Source organism: Dermacentor albipictus, chromosome 4 (assembly GCF_038994185.2).
Source record: "Dermacentor albipictus isolate Rhodes 1998 colony chromosome 4, USDA_Dalb.pri_finalv2, whole genome shotgun sequence".
Lineage (NCBI taxonomy): Eukaryota > Metazoa > Arthropoda > Arachnida > Ixodida > Ixodidae > Dermacentor > Dermacentor albipictus.
In genome coordinates, this window is record NC_091824.1 from 109,127,653 (window position 1) to 109,153,087 (window position 25,435).

A 25,435-nucleotide genomic window follows, 5' to 3' on the forward strand; every position below is an offset into this window, starting at 1 on the left:
TTTACTTTTACATTACAGTTCTTATACTTCTACGTCTACAATACTTCTACATGATGCCGTTTACCCGAACTAAACAAAAACAATTTTTCTTGGATTTGGAACCGCGTATGTCGGTTATATAATGATGCGTTAAGTGATTTCAGTCAGCTTCGTTGCATGTGGACTCGTATTCTGACCTGAATTTGGCTAGACGCATTTATATGCCATGTGGGGTCAGAGAAACCTCAAGGCAAACCATGTTTGTTTCTATATTTACGAAGCTGAGTGATTGGTCTCGGCATTCTAAGTTAATTATTGGTTAGCATAAGCAAGCGAAGCAAACTGCGTTAGAAATTAAAACGTTAACTATAGTTTTGAGTTTGTCTAACCGCACGCTCGATCGGTTTGAGGCTGCAGGGTGCATGCATTGAGGCTGCTGCGCTGGGAGGCTCTCGCAGGAAGAATTGCTTTATAAAGAAATGACGGCGAGCCACCAGCACATAACATTACGAGAGTACTGCAAGTTTCTGACACCAGTTCGCGAGTAAAAACAGGAACAGAGGATAAACCAGTCACGAAACAAAATGCAATCTCAAGGAACGCACATGCATGCCTCAAGAACTGTAAGTGGGGAAAAAAAAATGGAAGGTGCTGACGGTGGAATTGAAATGCAACACAGTTTGTACTTCAGTTTCTTTTTCTTTTTCGTGAACAAGACGAAAGCACACCAACTTTATTCTATGGCCTGCAATCACAAACACTAATAATAAATAGAACTTACGAAAGTCGAGCAAGTTGGTATAGGGACCCATGATTCGTTTCTTTTTCGTTCCTTGTGTTCGTATCTACATGCCTGTTATTCAGTAAGATGAAGTGTTCAAGAATTGATCCCCGTAAAATAGCTGTCAAGTGCTGTCAACGCTCGGAAACTATAACCGAACGTATTCTTTCCATTTAGGGGCAAGTAATCCTCTCATAGGTGCATTCGGTAAAGGTTATTGTTGCAGAAAGTATTTCTAATATATTTCGTAGAAATAGCCTGGACATTTTCGTTGACTCGTGTACGCAAGGCACGATCACTAACGCGCGCGTTTCCGACTTTACAACTGGCTGCTAGCGCAAACGGGCAACTCTTGGTTAACCATTTGTAAAAGCAGTTTTTCCAGCTGAAGTCCTCCTAAACGTCACCGGGTATTAAAAAAAGCTCCGGTGGTGACCTACATCATTTCATTCTCACTTTCTGGTCCCGATATTTTTTAAACGATGGGCGTATATTGAATACCAATTAAGAGGGTACAGGGAGGGGGGGGGGGGGGAGGGGTATTCTGTAAGAGTCCACCTAAGGGCGGTCCATTTCACCCGCTGCTGATTGGATGCAGCTGTACGAGTGAGGAGAAGACGAGCGGCCCTGGCCAATCAGCAGCGGCCGAAATGGACAGTCCACTAGATGGACCCCTTCAGAATACCTCCAAGATATGCTGAAATCACTTAAGACATTCTCTTATTTTTGAGACGAGTGCAACTTTCAACTTCGGAAGGACTCCATCGACAAGAAAAACGGCATCGGTAGCACTATGAGCTTTTATAACAATAAAAAAAAAAGAGACTTGAGCAGCGCAGATTGCCCGCCAGGGGGCCGTGGAGCACCGACGTCTCTCACATGGGCTCCCGCTTCTCGTGCTTCTCACCCCGGAACAAGGCCAGTGACGAACCAAAGTTTTGCACCGGTGCGACCGGCAAGACGAAAGAAACCGGCGGACACTAGCCGCTTTCGGGTGAGTGCCCCGTATCACAAGATATCAAGCGTTATTCCCAAAGACCGCCCCCACGCCCGTTTAAGCCTAACGCCAGAACCAGCTCCGCGCGCCGCGCGCCGCGTGAGCACGAGCACACGAGCGCTCGCCCACGCCGCGGCGAAGAGCCTCTACGATGAGCCGAGCTGCTGCAAGCAAAATGTCAAACCAGAAAGAAGATGAAGCAAATGCTATGCAAACAGACCGGACGGAAGAAAACACCGGGGAAGGTACCTGGAACTATGACGCAGAAAGCGGCCGAACAATCGAAGCCGAAAGCGCCTGGATCACAAGAAACAAGAAAGCCAAGAAGGACACCTTGAATTCAAAGACGCCGGCAAAAAAACCAACCGATGAGCAAACGCCAAATGCAGCACCTTCACACCAACAACGCAGACCCAGGATGCCACCCCTGCCGCTTGACGACTTTAAGATCGTCTACCGCCCGCAAGCAGGTCTCGACCTCGCCAAATGGGATACCGTCGCAGTCGTGCACGCCATCGGTAGAGCGAGTGGACTATCACAGCAGGACTTCAATGACAAAGTACGCGTGCAAGTACAGAGAATCGAAAATTTAATCATCGCAAGCACGGCCGACAAGGAAGACGCAAAGCTGCTGGTCAGCATCAACAGAATACAGCTCGGAGGCACTTACCACAACGTCAAAGGCAACATACGAACTCCTGACGACGTCTCCCGAGGCGTCATCAATGGCCTCATACCAGGAACAAGCACCGCAGAACTTATGGCAGGAATCCGAGCACCGGCACGTTACACCGTTCTTCATGCCCGAATGATGGGTCAGTCGACCGCGGCAGTCGTATTCTTCGAGGGACCGCACGTTCCCTACTACATCATCTTCCAGAGCGTAGACTTCCGCTGCAGACCATATCGCAAGTCAGTGCAGTACTGCCGCACCTGTGGCAACATGGGACACCGCCAAGACGTCTGTCCGAAACCGATCCCAGATTTTTGCTACAAATGCGGCAAGACTGGACTACCAAAAGACCATGACTGCACACCGACCTGCAAGCTCTGCGGAGAAGCGCACGAAACCGCAAGTACAGAGTGCAAGAAGAGACTGAAGCCAAGTCCTCCACCCTACAATATACGCCAACAGCGCCTTAACAGACTACAAGAAAGAGACAACCGCTGGAACTCCAGCAGTGAAGAGTTCCCGGAGCTGGGCACCTCGGCCACCAGCTCGAGCAGTGTCAGTGCGAGCAGCTCCCCTAGACGCAGCACCTCCAAGCCAATACTGCGAAGTGCTTCGCGCTCACGTTCCCGCTCTCGCTCCCGCTCAGTCAAGCGCGCGAGCTACGCCGACGCGGTAAGCGGCTCGAGCGACTCGGGTGGTACGAGCAGCTTGGATGCATCGGCCCAAGCCGCAGTCATACGGGTCCTAGAAAACAAAAAGCAGAACCAGCAGAGCAAACTGGAGAATCAGCACAGCCAATTGCAAAGCCAGCAAAACCTCACAGACAAGCTACTCCGCAGTCAACAGAAACAGCAAGAGCTCACCGATAACCTGCTTCAAAAATGCAAAGAGCAACAAGAACTCACAGACAAGCTGCATCAAAAATGCCAGGAGCTCGAAAACATAAACAGAGCGTCGGGAACGACGTTGACTAAGGCCGACGTTGAAGCCATAGTAGATGCAAGGTGCCTGATATTTCAAGAAGCCTTTATGAAGAACATTCACGCCACACTGGAAAAAGTTGTACAATCAGCAGTCGAAAAAACAGCCGCTACCTTCGAAAACAAGATCGCTACGTTAAACGCCAAAATAGATGGGATCGCACCACAGCTCACCAATTTTATCGCGCACGTAAAGAACAACTACATCACCAAGGCACAGCTCGACAATTCACGCCCCACGAGTCGGAAGAAGGCACGGGCGAACAGCCACAGCGATTCTTGCTCGGTCTCGCCCACTCACGATCGCCGACGCGAATTCGAATCCATCGACGATGGCGATTCCTAACCACAAGGCAAAGAAACAGCATTCTACTATACGCATATGGCAATGGAACTGTCGATCATACCGCCCTCGACACGCCAATCTACAAGAATTCGTCAAGCTGAATCAACCCGACGTCATAGCACTACAAGAAACGAATACGCAGAATGTCCGACTGCAAGGATACGCCACATATGCACAAACCCGACGAACTGCCATACTGGTGAAGAAAACTCTGACAGCCCAAAAACATGACATAGAGAACACCCAGATCGAGCACACCTTAATCGAGGTTTTACCGGAACGAAAGACGCAGAAAAGCCTATTCGTGGCCAGTGTGTACAGCCCGCCTCGCGACCAGCTACCGGATTTCGATCACTTTGCACGAGAAATCAGGAAATCCACGAATGGACACCAACTCGCCATAGTGGGTGACTTTAACGCCTCGCACACGGCATGGGGCTATCCTACCACCACAAAGAAGGGTGCTAGAGTGCACGATGCCGCACAGCAACACAGACTCACCCTCTGGAATGATCCCTTCCAGACCACGAGAATTGGAAACAGCTTCTCCAGGGACACAAACCCCGATCTTACCTTTACTGCGGACGTCCCCTGGGCAGAGTGGAGTCGACTCCAGGAAACCTTAGGTAGCGATCACCATATTCTCCAATTAGATGTAGCACACACCCGTAAACAGATCAAGACCGGAATTGCACGGCTAACCGATTGGAAATCCTTCAGGGACAAGCTAGATTCCGGAGCAAGCATAAGTGACATTGACGAGTGGCTCAAAAATGTATTAGACACAGCAGAACGTCACACCAAGATCATACGACTCGATGCCGATACACCCGCGGTCGACGCGCACCTCCTACATCTCTGGGAGGCAAGAAGTGGCCTCCTGAAGAGATGGAAGCGACAAAAGCTTAACAGAAAGCTAAAAACACGCATCGCTCTCCTTACCAAGCAGGCTCAAGACTATGCGGAACACCTCGTCAGGCAGAACTGGCACGCTTTCTGTGACAAGCTACAGGGGACTTTGAGCACGAAGAGGACCTGGCACCTCCTACGCGCACTCCTCGCCACTGAACCCACCAAAACGAAACAGAAGCAACATCTTCACAGTCTTATCCACAACCACGCCGGATCAGAAGAACACCTCCTGCGAGAACTACAAAAGAAACTATGCGGAGATGCACCCTCTACCGCGTCAACTCGCTGCAAAGAATACTCTGGAAAACCGAACCCAGAACTCGACCGACCCTTCACGGAGGCCGAAATCCACGTAGCCCTATCCAAGCTGACCAGAAATACTAGCCCAGGTAAAGACAGGATCGTTAACAAACACCTACGCAACCTACCGCAGCAGGCCACCGAGGCTGTCCTCCGTTACTGCAATGAGTGCTGGGAGAAAGGAGAACTGCCTGCTGTGTGGAAACACTCGGACATCACCATGATCCCCAAGGCCAACAAACCTCTCAGCTTGGAGAACCTACGCCCGATCTCCCTCACCTCGTGCGCGGGAAAGCTTTTCGAACATATGGTGCACGACCGCATTACCCAGTACCTAGAAGACAACGACCACCTACCAGACACCATGTTCGGTTTCAGGCAGCACCTCTCAACGCAGGATGTACTCTTACAACTAAAAGAAGGCCTTCTAGATCACCTAAACAATCGAAGCAAATACTCCATAGTGGCAATAGACGTCAAGGGAGCCTTTGATAACGTTAGCCACGACGCGATCCTCAACAATCTCGAAAGCACCGGCTGCGGCACTAGGACCTACGCATACGTCAGAAACTTTCTGATGGACCGCACGGCAACAGTCGGAATCTGCAACATCCGCAGTGAAAGCTTCCTACTTCCAAACAGAGGCACCCCGCAAGGGTCGGTCATTTCACCGCTACTCTTTAACGTAGCTATGATCAAGCTACCCCCACTACTCGAGACCATACCAGATCTGCGTCACGCGATGTATACTGATGACATCACGCTCTGGACCAGAGCTACGAACGTTGGAAGGCAAGAAAGTAGCTTACAAGAAGCTGTCGACACCATCGAAAGCTATCTCCGAAACTGCGGCCTCCGCTGCGCCCCGGAGAAGTCTGAACACCTCGTCCTGAAAGCAAGAACGAGAGGCCGACCACCCAACTACGAAGAGCCCGACCCCAGCATCACACTCAACGGGACAACAATCCCGAAAGTCAACAGCGTGCGAATACTTGGACTCCACATCCACAAAGACGGATCGGGAGCTGCCAGCCTACCGAGACTAGAACGCACCCTTTCGCAACTAACGCACCTCATCAAACGGATCTCAAGCCAAAGAAGCGGGCTCAAGGAGCAAGACACTCTAAGAATAGTACAAGCGCTCCTCACCAGCCGCATCACATACGGCACGCCGTACCTGGCTTTAAAGAACGCTGAAATAGAAAAACTGAACATCATGATAAGGAAGGCAATCAAAGCCGCCCTGGGACTCCCCGCCATGGCCTCTACATCACGTCTCCTTAAGATGGGCGTCCACAACACGTGGCAAGAGCTCGCCGAAGCGCACAAAAACAGCCAGCTGGAACGACTCAAGCTCACGCCCACAGGGAGATCAGTACTCCGAAACCTAAACTACAGCGAGACGTATGTCGCAGACATGGACAAGAAAGAGCGAATACCACCGGACGTTCGAGAGTGCATTTCCATCGCACGTGTCCCGCGTAACATGCATCCCATATATCACAAGAGTAGAAGACAGGCTAGAGCCAACGCCATCAAAAGAAGTTTCAAGCATGACCCGAATGCCCGCTACACCGATGCGGCCAAGTATCCGCATCGAAACGCGTACGCTCTGAGCGTCGTCGACTCCCAAGGCTCCGAGCTTGCATCGGCAACCATCAAGGCACGCAACCCGGAAACGGCTGAAGAAGCGGCAATCGCTCTCGCCACCACCACATGCACAGACGCAGCAATTATATTCACCGACTCTCAGGCCGCCTGCAGAAACTTCTTGAGGGGCCGCATCTCGGCCGATGCACTCAAGATACTAAAAAGACGAAGCACTCCGCTCCCGTACACCTGCGTAACGTGGGTACCCGGACACGAGGGACTAGAGGGGAACGAAGCGGCCCACGCCGCTGCCCGCGAGCACGTCAGCCGGGCTCCCCACTCCCCACGCGCTCTCGGACCCGTGACAGAAGAGGCGGAGGCCGTACCCACCAACTATTCGGCCATATTGCAGCATTACAGGCTCGAGCGTCGAGTGTACCCTCCACCGCACCCTAAACTCGACAGAGAAGAAAGCCTAATCCTTAGACGCCTGCAAAGTAACACATACACGCATGGAACGATGATGCATCGCCTCTACCCGACGCTCCACGGCTACCTCTGCCCACTGTGCAACGTACCCGACACTCTGCCACACTTGCTCCTGGAATGCCCGTGGCAGGAAGGCAGCGAAATGCTACCAGAAACGCAGGCAAATGACCTGTTCGAAACGTGGGAGGCCAAGCTAACCCTCGGGGACCTGGAAGACCAACGACAACTCGTCGCCATGGCTAAGAGGGCAGTCGAAGCCAGAGGGTTCCTGGACTAAGGAGCCCTCCCACCTTAGGGTGATACCCGGCCTCGCTCGGGACACTGTTTCGTCTAATAAACGTTTCTCTCTCTCTCTTGAGCAGCGCATGATCTGAACGTGGCTAGCGTGACAGCTAGCAGACAATTTTTGGTCGATGTGATGTTTGTTCCGCCCTATATCGTTATCGGAAATAATCTGAGGGGGAAAAGTATTGACTCGTTAAGACAGATAAGTTATGCATAAAGCTAAGATAGTAACTCAGACAACGAAAAGCGATAGAAGAGAGAGCATGAACAAAATTTAATGAACCAGTTCTTGGAAGGCTGCTAGGAGCAGAAGACAAGTTTCCAGAACAAACTGAAGCATGAAACATTTCAGTTCCCAAAGGCTTTTCTTGATTTTGAAATGACCGCTGGTCTCATTGGTATGGTTTTCTTATTTTGTGCTCCTGGTGTATCACACTTCACTTTTCTGCATTGGCAAACCACACAGCGGTGTCTTCACTTACAGCATACTTAAGTAAAAGGCAGCGAAACTCAGTCCTATAGCGGAGTTCTTTTATACAACTGCGGTATTTTTGTGCACTCCTGTGTCATCGCAGACGCACCACAAGTTGTTCTTAAGATGTTGCCAACAGAGCGGCATAAATTGTCGTTAGCCATTCCAAAGACAAAAAAAGTTCGCCCTTAGTTCTTCGTGTAACTCTTTCGGGTTACCCCTACAGTCTATGATCCGTTTAGCCATACACCGCAGCCGAAGAGAAGTCGTGCACTTATCTGTCCACGCACGTCGAGTTATCCAAAACGTGACGTGTTTGCCCGCGATTCACTTGAGGGCATCCCTGTGAAGGCTTCTTGCCTCTACTTCGCGCGCTACAGCAGAACGATTCGCAAACACTTTGTCCTAGCTTACGTGAAACCCAAACGGCCGAACGCACTAGAAGAACCAAATTATTCAGCTGCTGCAGAATCCCCTTTTATCTTTCTGCTGTGCACCGGACATTGGCACTCAAGGCATGTTCATATCAGATTAGAGCGTCTCGCCATACTTTTGCAGTGTGCGACAAAAACAAGTAGGTTAAGGCACACTCAAACAACAAAGACGCGAAATTATTTGGCACTTCTTTCCAAATCACTTACGTCAACCATTCTCGTCCCTGTTTAATCCCATTGCCCGGCTTAATGCTTTTCTGTTATATTCAAGGACCTGCGTTAGTCATCATCACGCGAAGAAAATATTGTGCTACCGTATTGCTGAAAAACATTTCTTCGCTCCCTCGATCATAATTCAACCAGTGTTCACTCAGACAAGTAAGCTTGGCAAGGAAATGAAATATTCTTCCTGACACACATATATATATATATATATATATATATATATATATATATATATATATATATATATATATATATATATATATATATATATATATATATATATATATATATATATATATATATATATTTATATATTGTTTGTATTATACTGTGACCAGCTTTTGTTTTACAAAGGCTGGTCCACCAACCGGAACGCCAGTGAAATATAGGAACCGAGTGGCCCGATTTTTGTTAATGGTATCATAAGTAGCCAACAAACAAAGACACCAAAAACCGCATAGGGGAAATTACTTGTACTTACTAATTGAATTAAATAAATGATAAAAATTAACATAAATGAAAGTGGATGAAAAGACAACAGGCCGCAGATGGAATACGAGTCCACGTCTTCGCATTACGTGCGCGATGCTCTTACCAGCTGAGCTACCGCGGCGCCGTTTTCCCATCCTCTTCATGGGGTATCTATGCTTTACTACTAGAACGGACCCTGGGACTATTAGCCAGCGTGGTTTGTGAGTGTTGGCCTTGACTGAAACACACAAAAGAATGACACTTACCTGCGGCCAGCTGTCTTTTCATACATTTTCATTTCCATTATTTGATTATTTCTTTAATTCAATTATTAAGTAAAAGTAATCTCCCATGTGTGGTCCTTGGCGTCTTCTCCCGTTGGCTTCTTATAATATGATTTATATACATATAGTTTGGGTGGATCAGTTTTTTTTCGGTTTTTTTTTTCCCTAACGCATAATTTCTAGGCTTATATAGGAATAAATGCGACTACCAGTGGCACGCACTGATCATGATTTGTTTTACACTTATTTTTCCTCGTCTGGAACGTTCGGCACAGCTGCTGCGCTTAAGTTACCACTTTCCGTAGTATTGCAGCTCCGGGCTTCTTTTCTTTTTTTTTTCTGTGCGCTGAACATTTAGTGGAGTGATATTAAAACAGAAATTTCATTAGTCTGTCAGTTGCTTTTACTGCAAGGCCGGTATGAATCATACAGCAGTCACGCAAAGATTTCAGAGCCGCTTGAGTTATTCTTTCCATATTAATGGGCGCGGCTATAATCAGAGTGCTGCTGTGCTGGTGGAGAGAACGGAGGGGCTTACGCATAAAAAAAAACACCAATAGCGGGGTGTGGATGTAACGAGGAAGTTCAGGCTCCGCTGTAACACGTTTTGTGAAACTATTTCCTTCGGATCAATAATGTTACTGCGATATGGATGATGAACGTTTGGAGCAGACGCGGCAATGCATTGTCATGCCCAGCAAGCAAAAAAACGAAAAAATGACAGACAGAAAATGTTGACGCACGGTACCTTAGACATGAAAGGGACGCAGTTACGAAATAAATACGCGAACAATAGAGATGTGTGGATATTCGAATGTTTAAATATGAATAGAATAGTGTCTGCAATTTGGTTCGTGTTCGATTGGAGAACTCGTAATTCGATGTTGTCGAACATTTGTTGTTGTTGTTTTCGCATACCTGGGGATAACAACCCTTACCGGAGTCTCAAGCGAGAGAGATCAATGAAAATTAGGACTGTCCCGAATGATTGTGCTGCAGGAGTGTGCTGTGCTGAGGCACCAGCTTCTGAGCAAGCGCACTAGAAAGATAATTTCTGTTCAGTCATTTCTAATAATTTAGCAAACATTGGTGGCTTTTAGATGGCCCACATACAAATTTGTGGCCTTTGTTTAGTTTTTAGCCAGCCTCAGTACATCTGCATTTTTTTTAAACCGTACGCGATGCTGCAGTATCACACTTCTTTCCTTGGACGAACAGAACACCATACCTTGATCTGGTGACATGCTATTCCGTTATTTACTGAAAGCAAGTAGATAACTGAAAGCAGTAGTACCTCATTCACAAGCTCCTCAACTGTCAGTACTTTCAGTTGCAAGCAGTGTAACATACATGTATTGAATAATGTTCACAAACTCTGATTTTGTTACCGCGTGGACTCCGGGCTATATTCATAATTCGCTGATTAAAATTTTGTAAAAAATATTCTATATTTTATTCGACAATCAGATGTCGTTTTTTCTGAAATGTCCGTATTTTGTTATATTGGAAAATTTTGCTGCTGGAACGGCCCTAGTTAGAAACAAAGACGTATGTAAGAAACGAGTGATGGATGAGCATCCGTATACACTGTAACACTGTAGCAAAACGAAGCTGATTTGTCAAAAAGTAAAGAAAACGATCGCACAAAACAAATCTAAGCTGTAGAGCTAAAGCAGCATTCGAAGTGGACAACTTCGAGCCCCATCTAGCTTCCTTAGAAGAAACCGCAGTATAAGTATAGGCCGAAAATCCTGGACTTTCCCTGACAGGGGATCAGGCCATCACGTCGGTCGCTTCGCGTAAACACTGTATAGCGGTCACCAACAATGAAGGCTCGTCGATCACGTGACGCTGGCTTCTTAGTTGTTTTTTATGCTGTTTCTTTACTAGAACTATGGGGAAGTTTGGGCAGCGGCAAGGCGTTACACACGTCTTAACCAACGTAATAAAATGAAGAAAAAGGAAAAACGGAGAAAGGAATTAAAGAGGATGTGTCCCCCATCGGTAACAGGGGATCTCAGATGGTGGTTTCCACGTCGCCTACACTTAACGACATCTTGCACCCGCCCATTCTGCCACCATAGGCAAGACTCGCATCGTTTATCGCATTTACGCCTGTCTCGCCCTCCTGTGTCGATGGCGACCTGGGCTTCGGGGAAACGCGTATCTGCACTGTGCTACAGCAGCGTAGACGACAGTCATTGGTACGGAGTATCAGAAGAAAAAAAAGGAGGGAGCGGGGAATAGCGACAGTAATATAATATAGTTGACCATAAATGAAACAAAAGTACAAGGCTCGTCGCATAAAGCCGCGACTGAAATCAATCGTGATTCCAAGTTCAAGGCAGGGATAACGTAGCGATTCCATTCCAATTCGTTTCTTTCCACGTTTTTCCAGTAAACCTGGCATCGCTACGTCTACGTTATCAGCATGATCGGCCTTTCATGAGTGATGGATGAATATGAATGTTATAGAATCAAGTGAAAGTAACCATTGCATTACACTGGCCCAGTTTTCTCCTTTGCTTATCAATTGGCGCTTCCGGTGTCCATCAACGAACTAGCGTTAGCAAGGCGCACCTTGGAGTAGTCTCCGAGTTTGCTGCTGTACGGTACTGTAGCGCCATGTAACCTGTTGTCGGCATGCTAACGGCAGTTGCAACCAAATTTTGCGTGCGCACCCTTGCGTATTTTTTGGGGTACTTTTTGCGTGATTATATGGACATATTACACACAAGAGGCTTCAGTCAAGATTGACACGAAACAGTGTAGTCATTAAGCCTAACTTGAACTAAAACGCCATCTGAGCGTATATCTAAGATATTTACATGAACATTGAACTTCGGGTTGCTGTGTTTGGGTTGACTTTCAGTTTTAGTGTGGCATTAGTGTACTTGTGTGTCTGAACTTCGTGTAATGGCGATTTGGAGTTGACTTCATTTTTAATGCGTTTATATAAATTCATTTTTTTATATTTCTCCCATATGTCTATCTGAAGATGAGTAGCAGGCGCCAATTAGACGCCACCACATCTCATTCGTGCCATCAACAAAAACAAAAAGGGGGGGGGGCAGATAAGAGGTTTCACGAACCAGTGCAGTAACTACAGCTTGTTATTGCAAGTAATACGAAAGACAAGAAAGATCAAAAGTACAACCTGGCCAGCCAGCCACTTATTGATCTAACATACAGCGTATCACCACAGCATGCCACTGCAGTGACCATTTTTGGCACGAGGTACTCAGAAAGACTAGAAGCCTTGAGAAGGCGCCAATGCCGCGGTCGAGGCATAAGCTGTAACGCGAGACAGTCCAAGCGTGCTTAAAGATATGCTCAAATATTATAGCCGCGAAGCTTGTTGCTTCTTCGGCATTATAAGCCCCGGAAAATCATTTTGGCTCCGCTTCGTAAAGCTTGATCCAAACTTCAATTCCTCTGTTAAATGGGCCAAACAAAGAAATAAAGCATTAAATGAAAGCAGCTCTTCAACACGTAGTTGAGGGGATAACAGAGTGCAGCTTCCGAGAAGTGAAATTATTAGCACTGTGCGAAGAATTCATAGTTACGCCCATCCGCGACTGATTGGACTACCAGGAAAGCTCAATATATATGTAGCTGAGTACAAAGAGAAATAATCCGCAGCAATAACAAGGTCACGTTAGGCGAAACACCAGCGGGAAATTACGAGAGCATCTAAACTGCGAACGAGCGCAATAAGATTATTAGAGAGCACACCCCAACTGATCACGGGCTAATGTTCAAAGTATAGTTCCAACAAGAAAAATAATATGCAGCGTCTCTTTGCTCATATTTTTAACTAAAATGTCAATTCTTTAGAAAATTTTAGCTTCAAAGGAAAAGGAAAGAGATTTGTGCCAATTTGTAGTCCAGCTACAGTGAAAGCTGAAAGCTGCCACATAATGACAAGACACACACGAATATGAAAACTTGAAGTCATCATCATGGTCAAACAAGGGATGTCTCCGGAGACAAAGTTTTTTTTAGGGGACTGACGAAGGTGGCTTGACGAAAATGAGTCCCCAAGTCAAAATGTTCACTCCAGCGACACCCCTTTCTCGACTGCTGTTCATTAGCTACGTAGGTTTGTGTGTTTTGTAGTTTAGAACTCCGTGATAACTTGATGACGACATTACAGGGGCTATGACACAATCGTCCGACTATTCTCAGTGGCCATAACAGTTATACAGTAAAAAAAAAAGTGTGCACTCAGAAACATACCGAGGTAGCGCACAACGGAATGCCTCATATGTTGTTATGGCCGATTACTAACAGCGAACTTGTAACACAAAGCTTAGAGTTATTGTAACTAGGTCGGTCAGGTAGTTGCCAAAACAATCATCAGCTCCGCAAGAAATAGTCGCACACACAATCGTATACATGCTTCTGTCGACAGCGGTGAGTCGGCGCGCTGCGATACAGAGAAATCGATACCTGCGAGTTGCCGGCTGGTTTCAATAAATGCTTGTGACCAGCGCAAGCACGAAGGACACCCTAACAACATATAGAACCTAGCAGTTGCTCTGTTATTAATATTTTTCTTCGCTTTGTAGCACAGCACTCGAACGCTCTAGACAGAAATGGTCACATCCAGCTTGAGCGCACGAAACAACACGATAAACAACAAACGTCATCGTAGGGCGTCACACGTAACCACAGTCACAGGCAGCGCGGCAAGGTCTCGACATCACGGGATGAAAAAAAGGACCGCGCAAGGCTTGATATAGCTGTCATATTAATGACAATACTTGAAATTGCCAGCACCTGTGTGTTTAACCTAAATGCAGTATGCCTGCTTCATCTGCAAAACCATTGGCCTACAATTATCAGTGCCGACGTAAGCTGCATTGCAGATCCCGACAGGTAAATGGCAGCCACGTCGTGTTAACCCCCCCCCCCCCCCCCATGCCCCTTTCGAGGAAAAAGTGGAAAATAAAGACGATTCAACGTTAAAAGGGAAGCGTAGTATTAGCCATAGCGAATGGCAAGAAATATTTCGTAAATGAAGCAGTGAGGAAATACACCGGATCCCCTAAAGCTTACTCGTAGAACAGTGTTCTAGAAACAAATGTAACGATGATTAATGGTACTTGATTGGTGCTTTACGACTCTCCTAGACCAATGAGATATCTTAGCGGAAGCCACCGAATTCCGCTTTGGAACGGTGTTCGGATGCGGTCGATGTCTATCATCTCCCGTTAAAGAGATGGCTCAGCTTCTCCCGATTCCGGGAATCCTTAACAAGCCTTACTCGGTCGTTATTACAGACTCTATGTGCGAAATACACACTTTAACCATTATCTAGCGCAATTCCATTCGTCGTTAGCGGGTTTTTACCCGTTGCCCGGCGGCGAATATATCACAGGCGCTGTTTTAGAAACAGGACAAAAATACCTTTTGCTCAACCAATACCGTTCATTTCAGCACCGCGAGCCACAATGTACGACGCTGCTGATTACGGAACCGGCAGCTCTGTTCATAAATGAAACATAAAAGTCGCAGCAGAACCCATCTTCTGATGAATGTCAACGTTCATTCGAACGTCCACTGGAACAGACACCCTGTGGCACAGACCCGGTGGTATACTACAAGCCCAGAAAGAGGTTAGGACCGGACATCACACCAAGAAGTGCGTGAATTTTTTCAAAAATTTTAATCCAATTATTAACCTACAGCGCCATAAATATATTAGCGAAATGACCGCTTTAACCGTGTGAGTATAAGTTTGATGATCAACAATAAGTAAATTAATAAACTAATTAATTAGTTCATAAATCACGTGGCTACGGCCCCCTAAAGTGTATCCGCAGCATCTCGGCGTGACGCCATGCATTTTGACAGCATTGCTTCTAGTTGACTGTTTCTTGACAAAAGACCTGCATGACACTCGAATGGAACCGAAGATTCCGCTATCAAGCTTCTGAAACGTTTTCTGCGCAAGGACAAAAATTAACAGTAAAAATGCAACAAAATTCATTGATATCCTTACACTGTCGTATCGGCGCTTATGTATGACTTACGTGTGTCGGCGCTTACCTGAAATACAAAATACAAATGAACCCTTTGTTTTTATTTTCTTCCCTAATCCTAAACAATTTGCTGCCAAACAAATTAAACTAGGCTTTTAAGATCGTTTAAATTGATGTTGTTTTTTTTAGAGAATACTATCCTAGTAGAAATTTAGTTAGCATTCCTTCTCAGTGTACCTCTAACAGCTTCTGATACAAAATACGGGGCTCGGTTAAGTGAGTTCCACAACATTCTTACTCAGGACATAATGTTTCGCATGGCGGTTGAGCTCGTTTTCACTTGCACACGTACGACTGATTTGTTGCACGAAATGGAGGCTAAAATGCACCAAAAAAATAATGTCGATGAATGCAACCGCTACTTTATACGCTTAATCGACGGTATCGATCGATCACGCTCTTCCTTCCTTCCTTTCTTTCTTTCTTTCTTTCTTTCTTTCTTTCTTTCTTTCTTTCTTTCTTTCTTTCTTTCTTTCTTTCTTTCTTTCTTTTTCTGTTAACGTGCGTCATTGTCAAGTACACGTTGGCCATTCGGAGCCCAGCCACGGACGTGCAGCCGTCACGCACGTCTATGTAAATGAACATCTGTCGTAGTTACGCTGGCCGACAACCTGCTCCTGGCACACTTTGGGGACGGAGCTTGCCCCAGCATCCTTTGTGGCACATTGCAATTAATCTTAATCGCTAGTGTACGTAGCAAGGGGACGCTAAGTTAAATCAGGAAAGGACAGTTACACGCCGTTCCCTGCCCTTGCCTTGGGACCCTGTCTGCATACTGTCTCCTATGGTAACTACTAGAGGCAATTCTGGCGCTGCATTCGTTCGACCACCATGGGAGTGAGGGTTAGTACATTGATTTGTCTAATCTTCGTGCTTGAACAACCAGACGTTCTTGTGGCTTCGTTTATTACGCTTTATCTGCCTTCATTGGCCTAAATTTCGGAGAAATCTACACCTCTTTAATGCAGAAGGCAGTAAAACTCTGCGAACACGTGTAATCGCTGCTAATTGCACTGGTTCCGCTTGCCCATGCGTTCATGGAGTAAAACGCCGTGCTTAACCCATCTGGTCCTGGCGATTTTCCAGAATGGCAGGTTACTACTGCCATCCTGACCCTAGATCTGCGCGAATTAATTTTTGTGAAACTCTGTATCCGTTTGCTGAGATATTGAAGGCCGCTGGCAATTCTCTCGAGTGGCTGTCAAGGGTGGAGCCTTTGGCGGCTCTAAATGTGTTTTATTGTGTCGAAGCCAGCTCCCTGCCAGGCTGATTATGTAAATACCACGTGGTCATTGTATCCTGTAATTTTTTGTTTTGTGTATTGCTGCGCTTTGTCAAAGTCAGGCAATAAAGAAAGAAAGAAAGCGTTCGTGGCATAATGGTTTCATCATCGGGCTGCTGCGCTAGAAGTCCCGTGTTTGAATCCTGTTTGAATCCGTGAATTTAAATAATGTTTACTCCATTATGTATAACGCAGTACTTTCTTGAATAATATCAGCGTGCAAAGTAACGAAGCCGTTTAAAGCAACAAGGACGAAGTTTAGGCGAATCCGTGCACTAACCATTATTCCCAGGCTGGCTGAACCGTCCTGCTTGCAGCTGCCGTAGACACTAGCGCCACAGTTCCATTTAGTAATTGTATGAAAGTCTATGCCTGCTTGCAAGGAGATTGCTCCGGCTGATGTCGGTTGATCAAACACCATCGTAAACGCGCGTGCGCAAGGTTCTACGCCCATTGGAACATTTTGTTTTTTATTAGACGACGAAGTGTCTTCTTGGCAGAACGTTTGTTTCTGTGCTCTGTGAATTTTTGGGTGAAATCTTCGCTATTCGAGGTGCCTCGCCTCCCCGTCTTGCGGCCATGGACGCGGAGCATGCCAGAGACCCGCCTGGCCAGAAGTCATCACGGCCGTCAACCGCAAGGAAGCGAGTTGGCTCCCCCAGTGACACCGAAGACACCGAGCTGTACTCTATGTCGGAAGACGACTCATCCGACGACGGCTTCATACCCGTCCGGAGTAAGAGGGCGAGGAGAAAAATCGCCAACACAGCGCCATCAACTCCTGCGAGCACAACGACTGTGAAGACAAGGCCTGCGCGCTGGCCACACGTCATCATCTTTATGCCGACAGAACCGTCAAGCAACCTACGATTGCTGAACAGGCAAGCCCTATCCATTTTTCTGGAATGTGCGGTGCCGGATCAAATTAAAGACGTAAGAATAAATCCACGCAAGAATATACTCGCCATAGACGTGTACAACGCGAGTGCGCTTGGAAAACTCCAAGAAATCACAGAGCTAGACGGAATCAAAATGCGCCCCTTTATCCCGATCGACGACACATCCATAGCCGGTGTGATTTACGACATTGACATTGCCATTCCCAATGATGACTTACCTAGCCTCATCAAGCCGGCATACGAAGGCACGATCATTACGCAAGTGCGCCGTCTTGGGAATACGCGCTGCGTAAAAGTAATATTCAAGGGGGATTGTATCCCATCCCACGTTAAAGTCGGACATTTCCGTCATCCGGTTCGACCATTCATCCAGAAGCCGCTTCAGTGCCATCAGTGTTTCAGGCTAGGACACGTCAAAGGCGTGTGTCCCAACTCGCTACTGTGTCCCCGTTGCGCTGAACCTCATGCAGAACAGACCTGCGGTGCCATGGTCCTGAAGTGCGTCAACTGTAGCGGCCCTCACGCGGCCTCCTCGAAGGACTGTCCCCGCATCAAGAGGGAGCGCGCGGTTCTTAAGCAAATGGCCAGAGACAATTCTGCCCACAGGGAGGCAGCCGAAGTAGTCCGGCGTCGGCGACGACGTAGGCGCCATCGTACGTCTTCGAAGAAGGCGCATGCGCGAAGTGACAGTACCCACTCCACTGCGGTGCCAGTTAGTCACGCCGCGACAAAGCCCACCACTTCCACGAAGGAAGCAGAAAAGACTCTATCTTTAGAGGAATGGTCTACGCTACCCAGCCGCTCCCTTGCGAAGGAACCTCAGAAGGTCGGGGTCCCACCTGATCCTTCTCCGGCCATGGACGATTCACCTAAAACAGACCGCCAAGTCATCTCGGTGCTACGTTCTCTCATGGAGGCCATTCGAGCAATTTTAGTGGACATCGGGACACCCTGTGCTCAAAACGCACTTAAAGTGCTGGACGCCTTAGGCCCAGTGCTTGCATCCCTCAACTAGAAAGATGGCTACCCATACCCCATCCTTCCGGAAAGAAGTCAAGGCTGCGTCCATCATCCAATGGAACGCCAGAGGGCTAAAATCACGAATTTCAGATTTTCGGCAGTTTGTGTACACCAATCTGTTTCCCCTCATCGTCATTTGTGAGCCCAACTTGTCGAAATCAATAAGACTGTCAGGATACGAATTTATCATGTCATCAACAAATGGTGCATGCAGCAAAATCGTCATTTTTGTTCGTCGTGAACTCACCTACGTTTTGCAACCAATTGCTCCCCACGACGACAATCAATATATATGCATCACAGTTAAAAGGAACAAACTCTTGTTTACTCTCATAGGCGTGTATATATCGCCTTCCTGCAATTTCGATACCAAAAGATTTGCGGATATCTTGAGTGTTTGTCCCGCCCCATGGGTCATCATAGGAGATTTCAATGCACACCATCCAGCATGGGGAAGTACACGGACAAATGCAAGAGGACGAAGATTAGCAAGCATCGCCCACAACTATGGCCTTACTCTCCTGAACGATGGTAGCCCCACCTTTCTTCGCGGCGTGACATACGGCAGCTGCCTCGACCTTGCTTTCGTCTCCAACTCTCTCGCCAGATGTGTGAAGTGGTTTCCAGACATTGAGACACATGGGAGTGACCACATTCCCACCTATCTGAACATCAAAGGCTTGTCGTCTAGATCAGGCTTACGGAATACCATACGGACGATTCAATGGGCCAACTTCAAATCTGAGATGGAAGATGCCTGCCGCGAGGGCCTACCATCAGGGTTAGAGCAAACGATTAAAATGACGATGCAAAACGCCACTCGCATGATGACGACCTCTTCCACGCGGAATGACTTCGACATAGAATTAGAGCGCCTTCGAGCGCTTCGTCGCCGGGCGGAACGTCGATATCGGCGTACAAAATCAATTCATGACCTTAGGGCAGCCAGGAGGATGCAAAAGAAGATTCAGCGTCGTATGGATAGATTAGCGTCGGAACGTTGGGCAACGTTTTGCCAGAAACTCGACCCCCGCAAGCCACTGTCTCACATATGGAAAACGGTGCAAGGTCTGCGTTGCCTTCCGGAACGGCGTTTCCCATTCAAGGCGCTAGCGCTTTTCCAAGGGCGGCAAGACATCGATGTCGCAGAAGACTTTTGTGCGCGGATCGCAGACCAAGCTACTCGTCCAGATCCTCCAGCCCGAGCTGACGTCCCCAATTCACGTGATGGCCGCATGGACCTTCCTTTTACAATGGAGGAGCTCGAAGCGGCTCTAGCTCTCTGCAGGCGCTCATCATCTCCGGGTCCGGATGGTATATCATACCGGGCCTTGTGCTATCTCGGAGAGTCCGCACGGATAGAGTTGTTGAGCCTTTACAACTCCTCATGGCAGGAGGGAAATGTTCCCGACGAATGGAAAGTAAGCCGCCTGGTACCACTCTTAAAGCAGGGCAAATCCCCATTAGAACTCACCTCTTACCGCCCAATAGCGCTGGCCAGCTGTGTAGGAAAGATAATGGAACGGATGATCCTTCGCCGCCTGGAATGGTACCTTGAATACTACAAGATTTATCCGATTTCCATGGCTGGTTTCCGACGTGACCGCTCTTCTATCGACAATGTAGTTGATCTCGTTTCCTATGTCCAGCACGAAAAGTCCCGTAAGCGTTTATCTGCAGCTTTATTCCTAGATGTGAAAGGGGCATACGATAACGTATTACATGAGGCCATTCTCGACGCCCTTGCGACGGTTGGCCTAGGTGGTCGAGTTTTTTTGTGGATTGCAAGCTACCTATCTGCAAGATCATTCTTTGTGTTAACTGACGATGGCCCAACTACGCGACGCTATACCAGCAGGGGCGTTGCTCAAGGCGGTGCTCTCAGCCCGACGCTATTCAACCTCGCTCTTGTTGGACTTGCTGAGTACTTGCCAACTACCATCAAAATTTCAATATACGCTGACGACATCTGTGTCTGGACTTCGGCAGTCACACGTCCTCAGATACGTGCGCGACTTCAAAGAGCGGCCACTTTGACAGCGAACTACTTGTGTAAACAGGGTCTCAGCATATCACCAGAAAAATGCGCACTAGTAGCATTTACTCGCAAACCGATGACGCCTTATATCATCTCAATCAATGGGCGGACTATTTCCTATGTCCGAACCCACAGATTCCTTGGCGTAATAATTGACCGAGACCTCTGTTGGAGCCCGCACGTGGCCTACATGAAACGGCGCCTGACAGCAACTTCCCAGTTGTTTCAATACTTGGCAGAAAAGACGTGGGGGATGTCAGTAGACGCAATGCTTAAACTCTACAGAGCTCTCTTTCTCGGTTTTCTAAGATATAGTCTACCTGTACTGACCAACACCTGCAAGACAAATATTCGTGTTCTGCAGGCAGCACAAGCTCAAGCACTCAGAGTCTGCCTTGGTTTGCCCAGATGCACCTCAACAGAGGCAACTATTGCGATTGCTCGGGACCATCCAATGCGAATTCACATTACGGTGGAAGCCCTGAGAACGCACATCAGACATTTTGCACGTGCCACCTATCACCACCTTGCAGCACTACCTTCGGACAGGCACCAATCATCATTCGCTAAAACTATCATCAAATACAACGACAAACTGCCATCGGGCTTCACCGCTGCATCTAAACCATCGATACCCCCTTGGTGTCTTATCAGCCCTACAGTCCATCTCAGTGTACCAGGAATCGGAAAAAAGTCTGAACTGTCGTCGCCTGTGCTCAAACAACTGTCTCTGCTTCTTCTGCACGAGAGGTACGCGGACAGGGAACACATTTATACCGATGGTTCCACAAACATCCAGTGTTCGTCCGGTGCTGTGGTTGTCCCAGCAAAAGCTATTACCATCAGCTTTAGGACTGACCACCCAACAACATCGACATCTGCTGAACTAGCTGCTCTTCGCGCTGCACTTCGTGTCGTCAATCGGGAGCCACCTCGGCAATGGTCAATCTTCAGCGATTCAAAGGCAGCCCTACAATCTGTACTATCAGCTCTGCATCGCGGGCCATTCGAACAGCTCGTATTCGATATTAGATGCCTACTCCATACATCACAGGAGAAAGGACACCATGTGACGTTTCAGTGGCTGCCAAGTCACTGCGGCGTCACTGGAAATGAAGACGCCGATAATGCCGCTCGGGCAGCTCTTGAAGACGCACAAGAAGAGGCCATACCGCTTTCACGATCCGACGCAGCTAGCAGACTTCGAGTGCTTGCACATGAGATCACGCTATCTCTATGGTGCACACCAAACAGCCAGACCACCCAGAGCAACCGTCAATACCACCTGCCCTCTTTGATGCATCTCTATATGCCAACTGGACTGCGTCGAAGAGAGGCGACTCTGCTTTATCGCTTATGGCTGGGGGTGGCTTTCACCAAATCTTACTCCTTCCGCATTGGAATGGCCGACAACGATCTCTGTAATGCCTGTCTTTGCGAGGAGACGCTGGAACATGTTCTGTGCGACTGTCCTGACTATAACGTTCAGCGACAGTCCCTGGCATCTGTGTTTATCCCTGGCATCTGTGTTTGTTTATTTGCCTATCTGTTCTAGCGCGCCTTGACAGTAGACCATTGTCGCTCGACACGATTTTCACATGCCGCCGACAGAAGATATCGCAGGTGAAGGCGACAAAGGGACTACTTCGGTTTTTGAAAGAGACGGGATTGGACAAGCGGCTGTGAGAGTGACGTCGCGTACCATGCCAGAATGATGGACTCCAACGGACGATGTGTGTGTGCTGTGATATGTGCTCTCTCTCCCTCTCCCCCTTCCCCATCTTTAATCTCCCCCATCCCTCTCCCATGTGTAGGGTAGCAAACCGGTTAAGCCAAACTGGTTAACCTCCCTACCTTTCCTTCTCCACTTTTTCCTTCCTTCCTTCCTTGTTTATTTGCCTATCGAATGGGATCGTTTAAGGTAACGGAATGGTGAATTGAATAGCTGGATCAGTACAAAATAGATGAGAAATCTTCGAATATTGACCAATCCACGTCTTTCGACATATTTTGAGTAATGTTGCTTTTAAAATGCAGCGCAGTTCCCATTCGGCGAGTGGGAGAGAAATCTTGCCATCTTTGTAATACGTTTTTCGTGCTGCTGCATCGGCTCCTATGTTGCTTAGAATAATAAAAAAAGTCCCGATATACACTGAAATACTGTCTCGTGCTGCGCTTGATTTGCCTTTGGGAGCTCTTTGAGTGTCTCATAAATTATAATAGTGTTATATGCTTTCATATTCGTGCTGCAAAGCGACGTGAGGGCCGCCTAAAATTCGCTGAAATCTGCCCACTTTAGAGCCTCTACTACGGCAGTTGTATATTTTATCCCACATAAGATAGCGAACACTTTAGCTGTTCACAATGTTGCACGAGGTAACCTAGGGCCCTATAACGTAAAATTATTCCAATGCGTTTTTATTCATATCCCCTGACGTCAAATTTGCGTAACCGTCAAGGTAATCATCGGGCGGTTACCCGCAGCGTTGTCTCAACAGCCCAATCAAACACTCTCTTAGTTTATAGGAGGTCACTTTTTTTGCTTTCGAAACGAATAACATTTCCTAGATTGAGCGGTTTTTTGTTTGTAATTGGCTGCCAGGAGGCGAGGAGCACGCTCAAGTGGAGAGGGTTTCGATGGGGCCGAGCCAGAGCACTGAAAATAATTTACTGGATGAAGCGGCTGGGGCCGGCGTCTGCGATTGGTCCGCTTTACCTTAATTAGGTTGCGGTGGCTGGTGAAAAATCGCGGAGGCGTGAAAAAAAAATATAATTACGGGGTTTTACGTGCCAAAACCACTTCCTGATTATGAAACACGCCGTAGTGGAGGACTCCGGCAATTTCGACCACCTGGGGGTCTTTAACGAGCACCTAAATCTAAGTACACCGGTGTTTTCGCATTTCGCCCCCATCGAAATGCGGCCGCCGTGGCCGGGATTCGATCCCGCGATCGTGCTCAGCAGCCCAACACCATAGCCACTGAGCAACCACGACGAGTACGCGGAGGCGTGCAACGGAAGGTTAAGAATGCCGCTAAAACGGATTCTCAGCAAGGAAGAGTTGGCAGAGAGAAGTCATAAACGTGCCGAAAGTGCTCGAAAACGTTACACGTCCACGCAGAAAGTTTTATTATACGCCAATATACGCATTCTCTCCGGCTTGTGCGAGTGGCCATTGCCGGAGCGATCACCGGTAGCCATTTTTTATTCCTTCCGAAACAGGGCAGCCTGCGTCTATTCACGAAAAAAAAAACCAGCTTTGTTCCGCATATTAACACATCTTTAACGCGTACACGTTCCTTTGACGCGGTGAGTTTTCGTGGTTTTGTGACGTCGCGTGACAGGAAGGTGAAGTAGGTGCAGCCTGAAAACTTTTGACCAACAGCCGTAGTCTAATGCCGAAAAGGCATCGAATGAGAAATAATTATCTTTCTTTTGTTCGGTCCAATCATGCATAATCAGTGTGTACATGTCATCTCAGATGGGGAGCTATCGCGGTTTTCGTGACGTCGCGTGACAGACAGCGGAAGCGGGGGTGGTCCAAAAGAGTTTTTGACAAATCACGGAGGGTTGATTGCAGAAATGAAATAGAAAAGTTTGGAATAGATTTACGTTATAGGCGCCCCTAATTGGTGCTTGTATATTGAGTCCTGGTATAACAAATGCCGAAGTTGAGTAATGTTTAAAACTGGAACCATCCGTACTGACATGTAGGTATCTTCGATACCGCATATACCAGGTGTTTCTACGAAGACATTAGGTAATATTTAAAGAATAGCCGTTTGACCAGCTGGGGTTTCGGCCACCTGGGGTTCTTTATTGTGCACCGATATCTAAGTACACGGATGTTTTTGCACTTCGCTCACATTGAAATGCGACCGCCGTGGCCGGGATTCGATCCCGTGACCTCGTGCTTAGCAGCGCAACACCATAGCCACTAAGCGACCATGGCGGGTAGAGAGCGAGGGTGGCGTGGCGTCACGGCGATGCCCTCTCCCCTCACGCAACACGTGGCGCTCCACCGCGGCAGCAGGCGTACTCTTTTGCCCGCTCTGGACAATCGGCCGCTTTCTGTGCAGGTGCTGCTGGAACACCGCCCCCATCGCCCGTCGGCCCATAAAGCGGTGAAGGCACTATTGTGCTTCTTAAGGACGACGGGCTTGTGCGACCATCTGTGACTGTTAATGCAATTTCTGTAAGGCCACGCAGGTCAGTGAACTCACCGCAATTTCCTTCTTTCCTTCCCTCCTCTCTCTCCCTGTTATCTTTTGTTTCCCCCTTTCCCATTCCCCCGGTGTAGGGTAGCCAGCCGGACGTTATTCTGGTTAACCTCCCTGCCTTCTGCTTATCTCTTTCCCTCCTCCTCCTGCTCCGTCGAGGCACGCACGTGACGTGGAGCCACAGCCAATGGGAATTTAGGTGCCGTTTCGCTGCTACAGAGGCCGGCTTTTTCGCTCAATGGCTCATTCCATGCTATCGAATAAAAAAAAGAAAGAGAAAGCTTGTACCGACAACCTTTACATATTGTAATTCCACATGTTATATAAAATAATTGGATACGAAAGTTACTCATTCTGTATGGTCATTTTTTTCTTCATTGAGTACGTTGTGCTCATGCGAACTTTCCATTACTTCAGTTATATTCGCATTGATATTTCATTCTTGTACATTTCTGTTATTTACATCTATTTGTATAGCAATCCCCCCCACTGCCTAAGTGCCTCTTGAATTGCCTGCAAAGTACCGTAAGTACAAAAGAACATTAGATATGGGTTCCCGGGGTTGATGACGAGGTATAGGGTTTTGCGTGCACGTGGGGGGAGAGTGAGGCATATGAAGACTCGAATCCGGAGCAAAACTATAGTACACCACGCGATGCATGTTAAAAGCGATACGTTGTCAATAGCTGGTCAGACAAGGCGGCGGTTGTG

General features: G+C 47.6%; 1 protein-coding gene across 1 annotated transcript in view; it reads right to left on the reverse strand.

The window, feature by feature from the left end:
- The window catches only part of LOC135914016 (uncharacterized), a 134,651-nt gene that overhangs the window by 96,975 nt on the left and 12,241 nt on the right, over window positions 1–25,435 (reverse strand). The window contains exon 2 of the mRNA XM_065446719.1: window positions 15,257–15,272. Within this exon, the coding sequence (XP_065302791.1) occupies window positions 15,257–15,272 (16 nt within the window). The remainder of the gene's footprint in view (window positions 1–15,256; window positions 15,273–25,435) is intronic.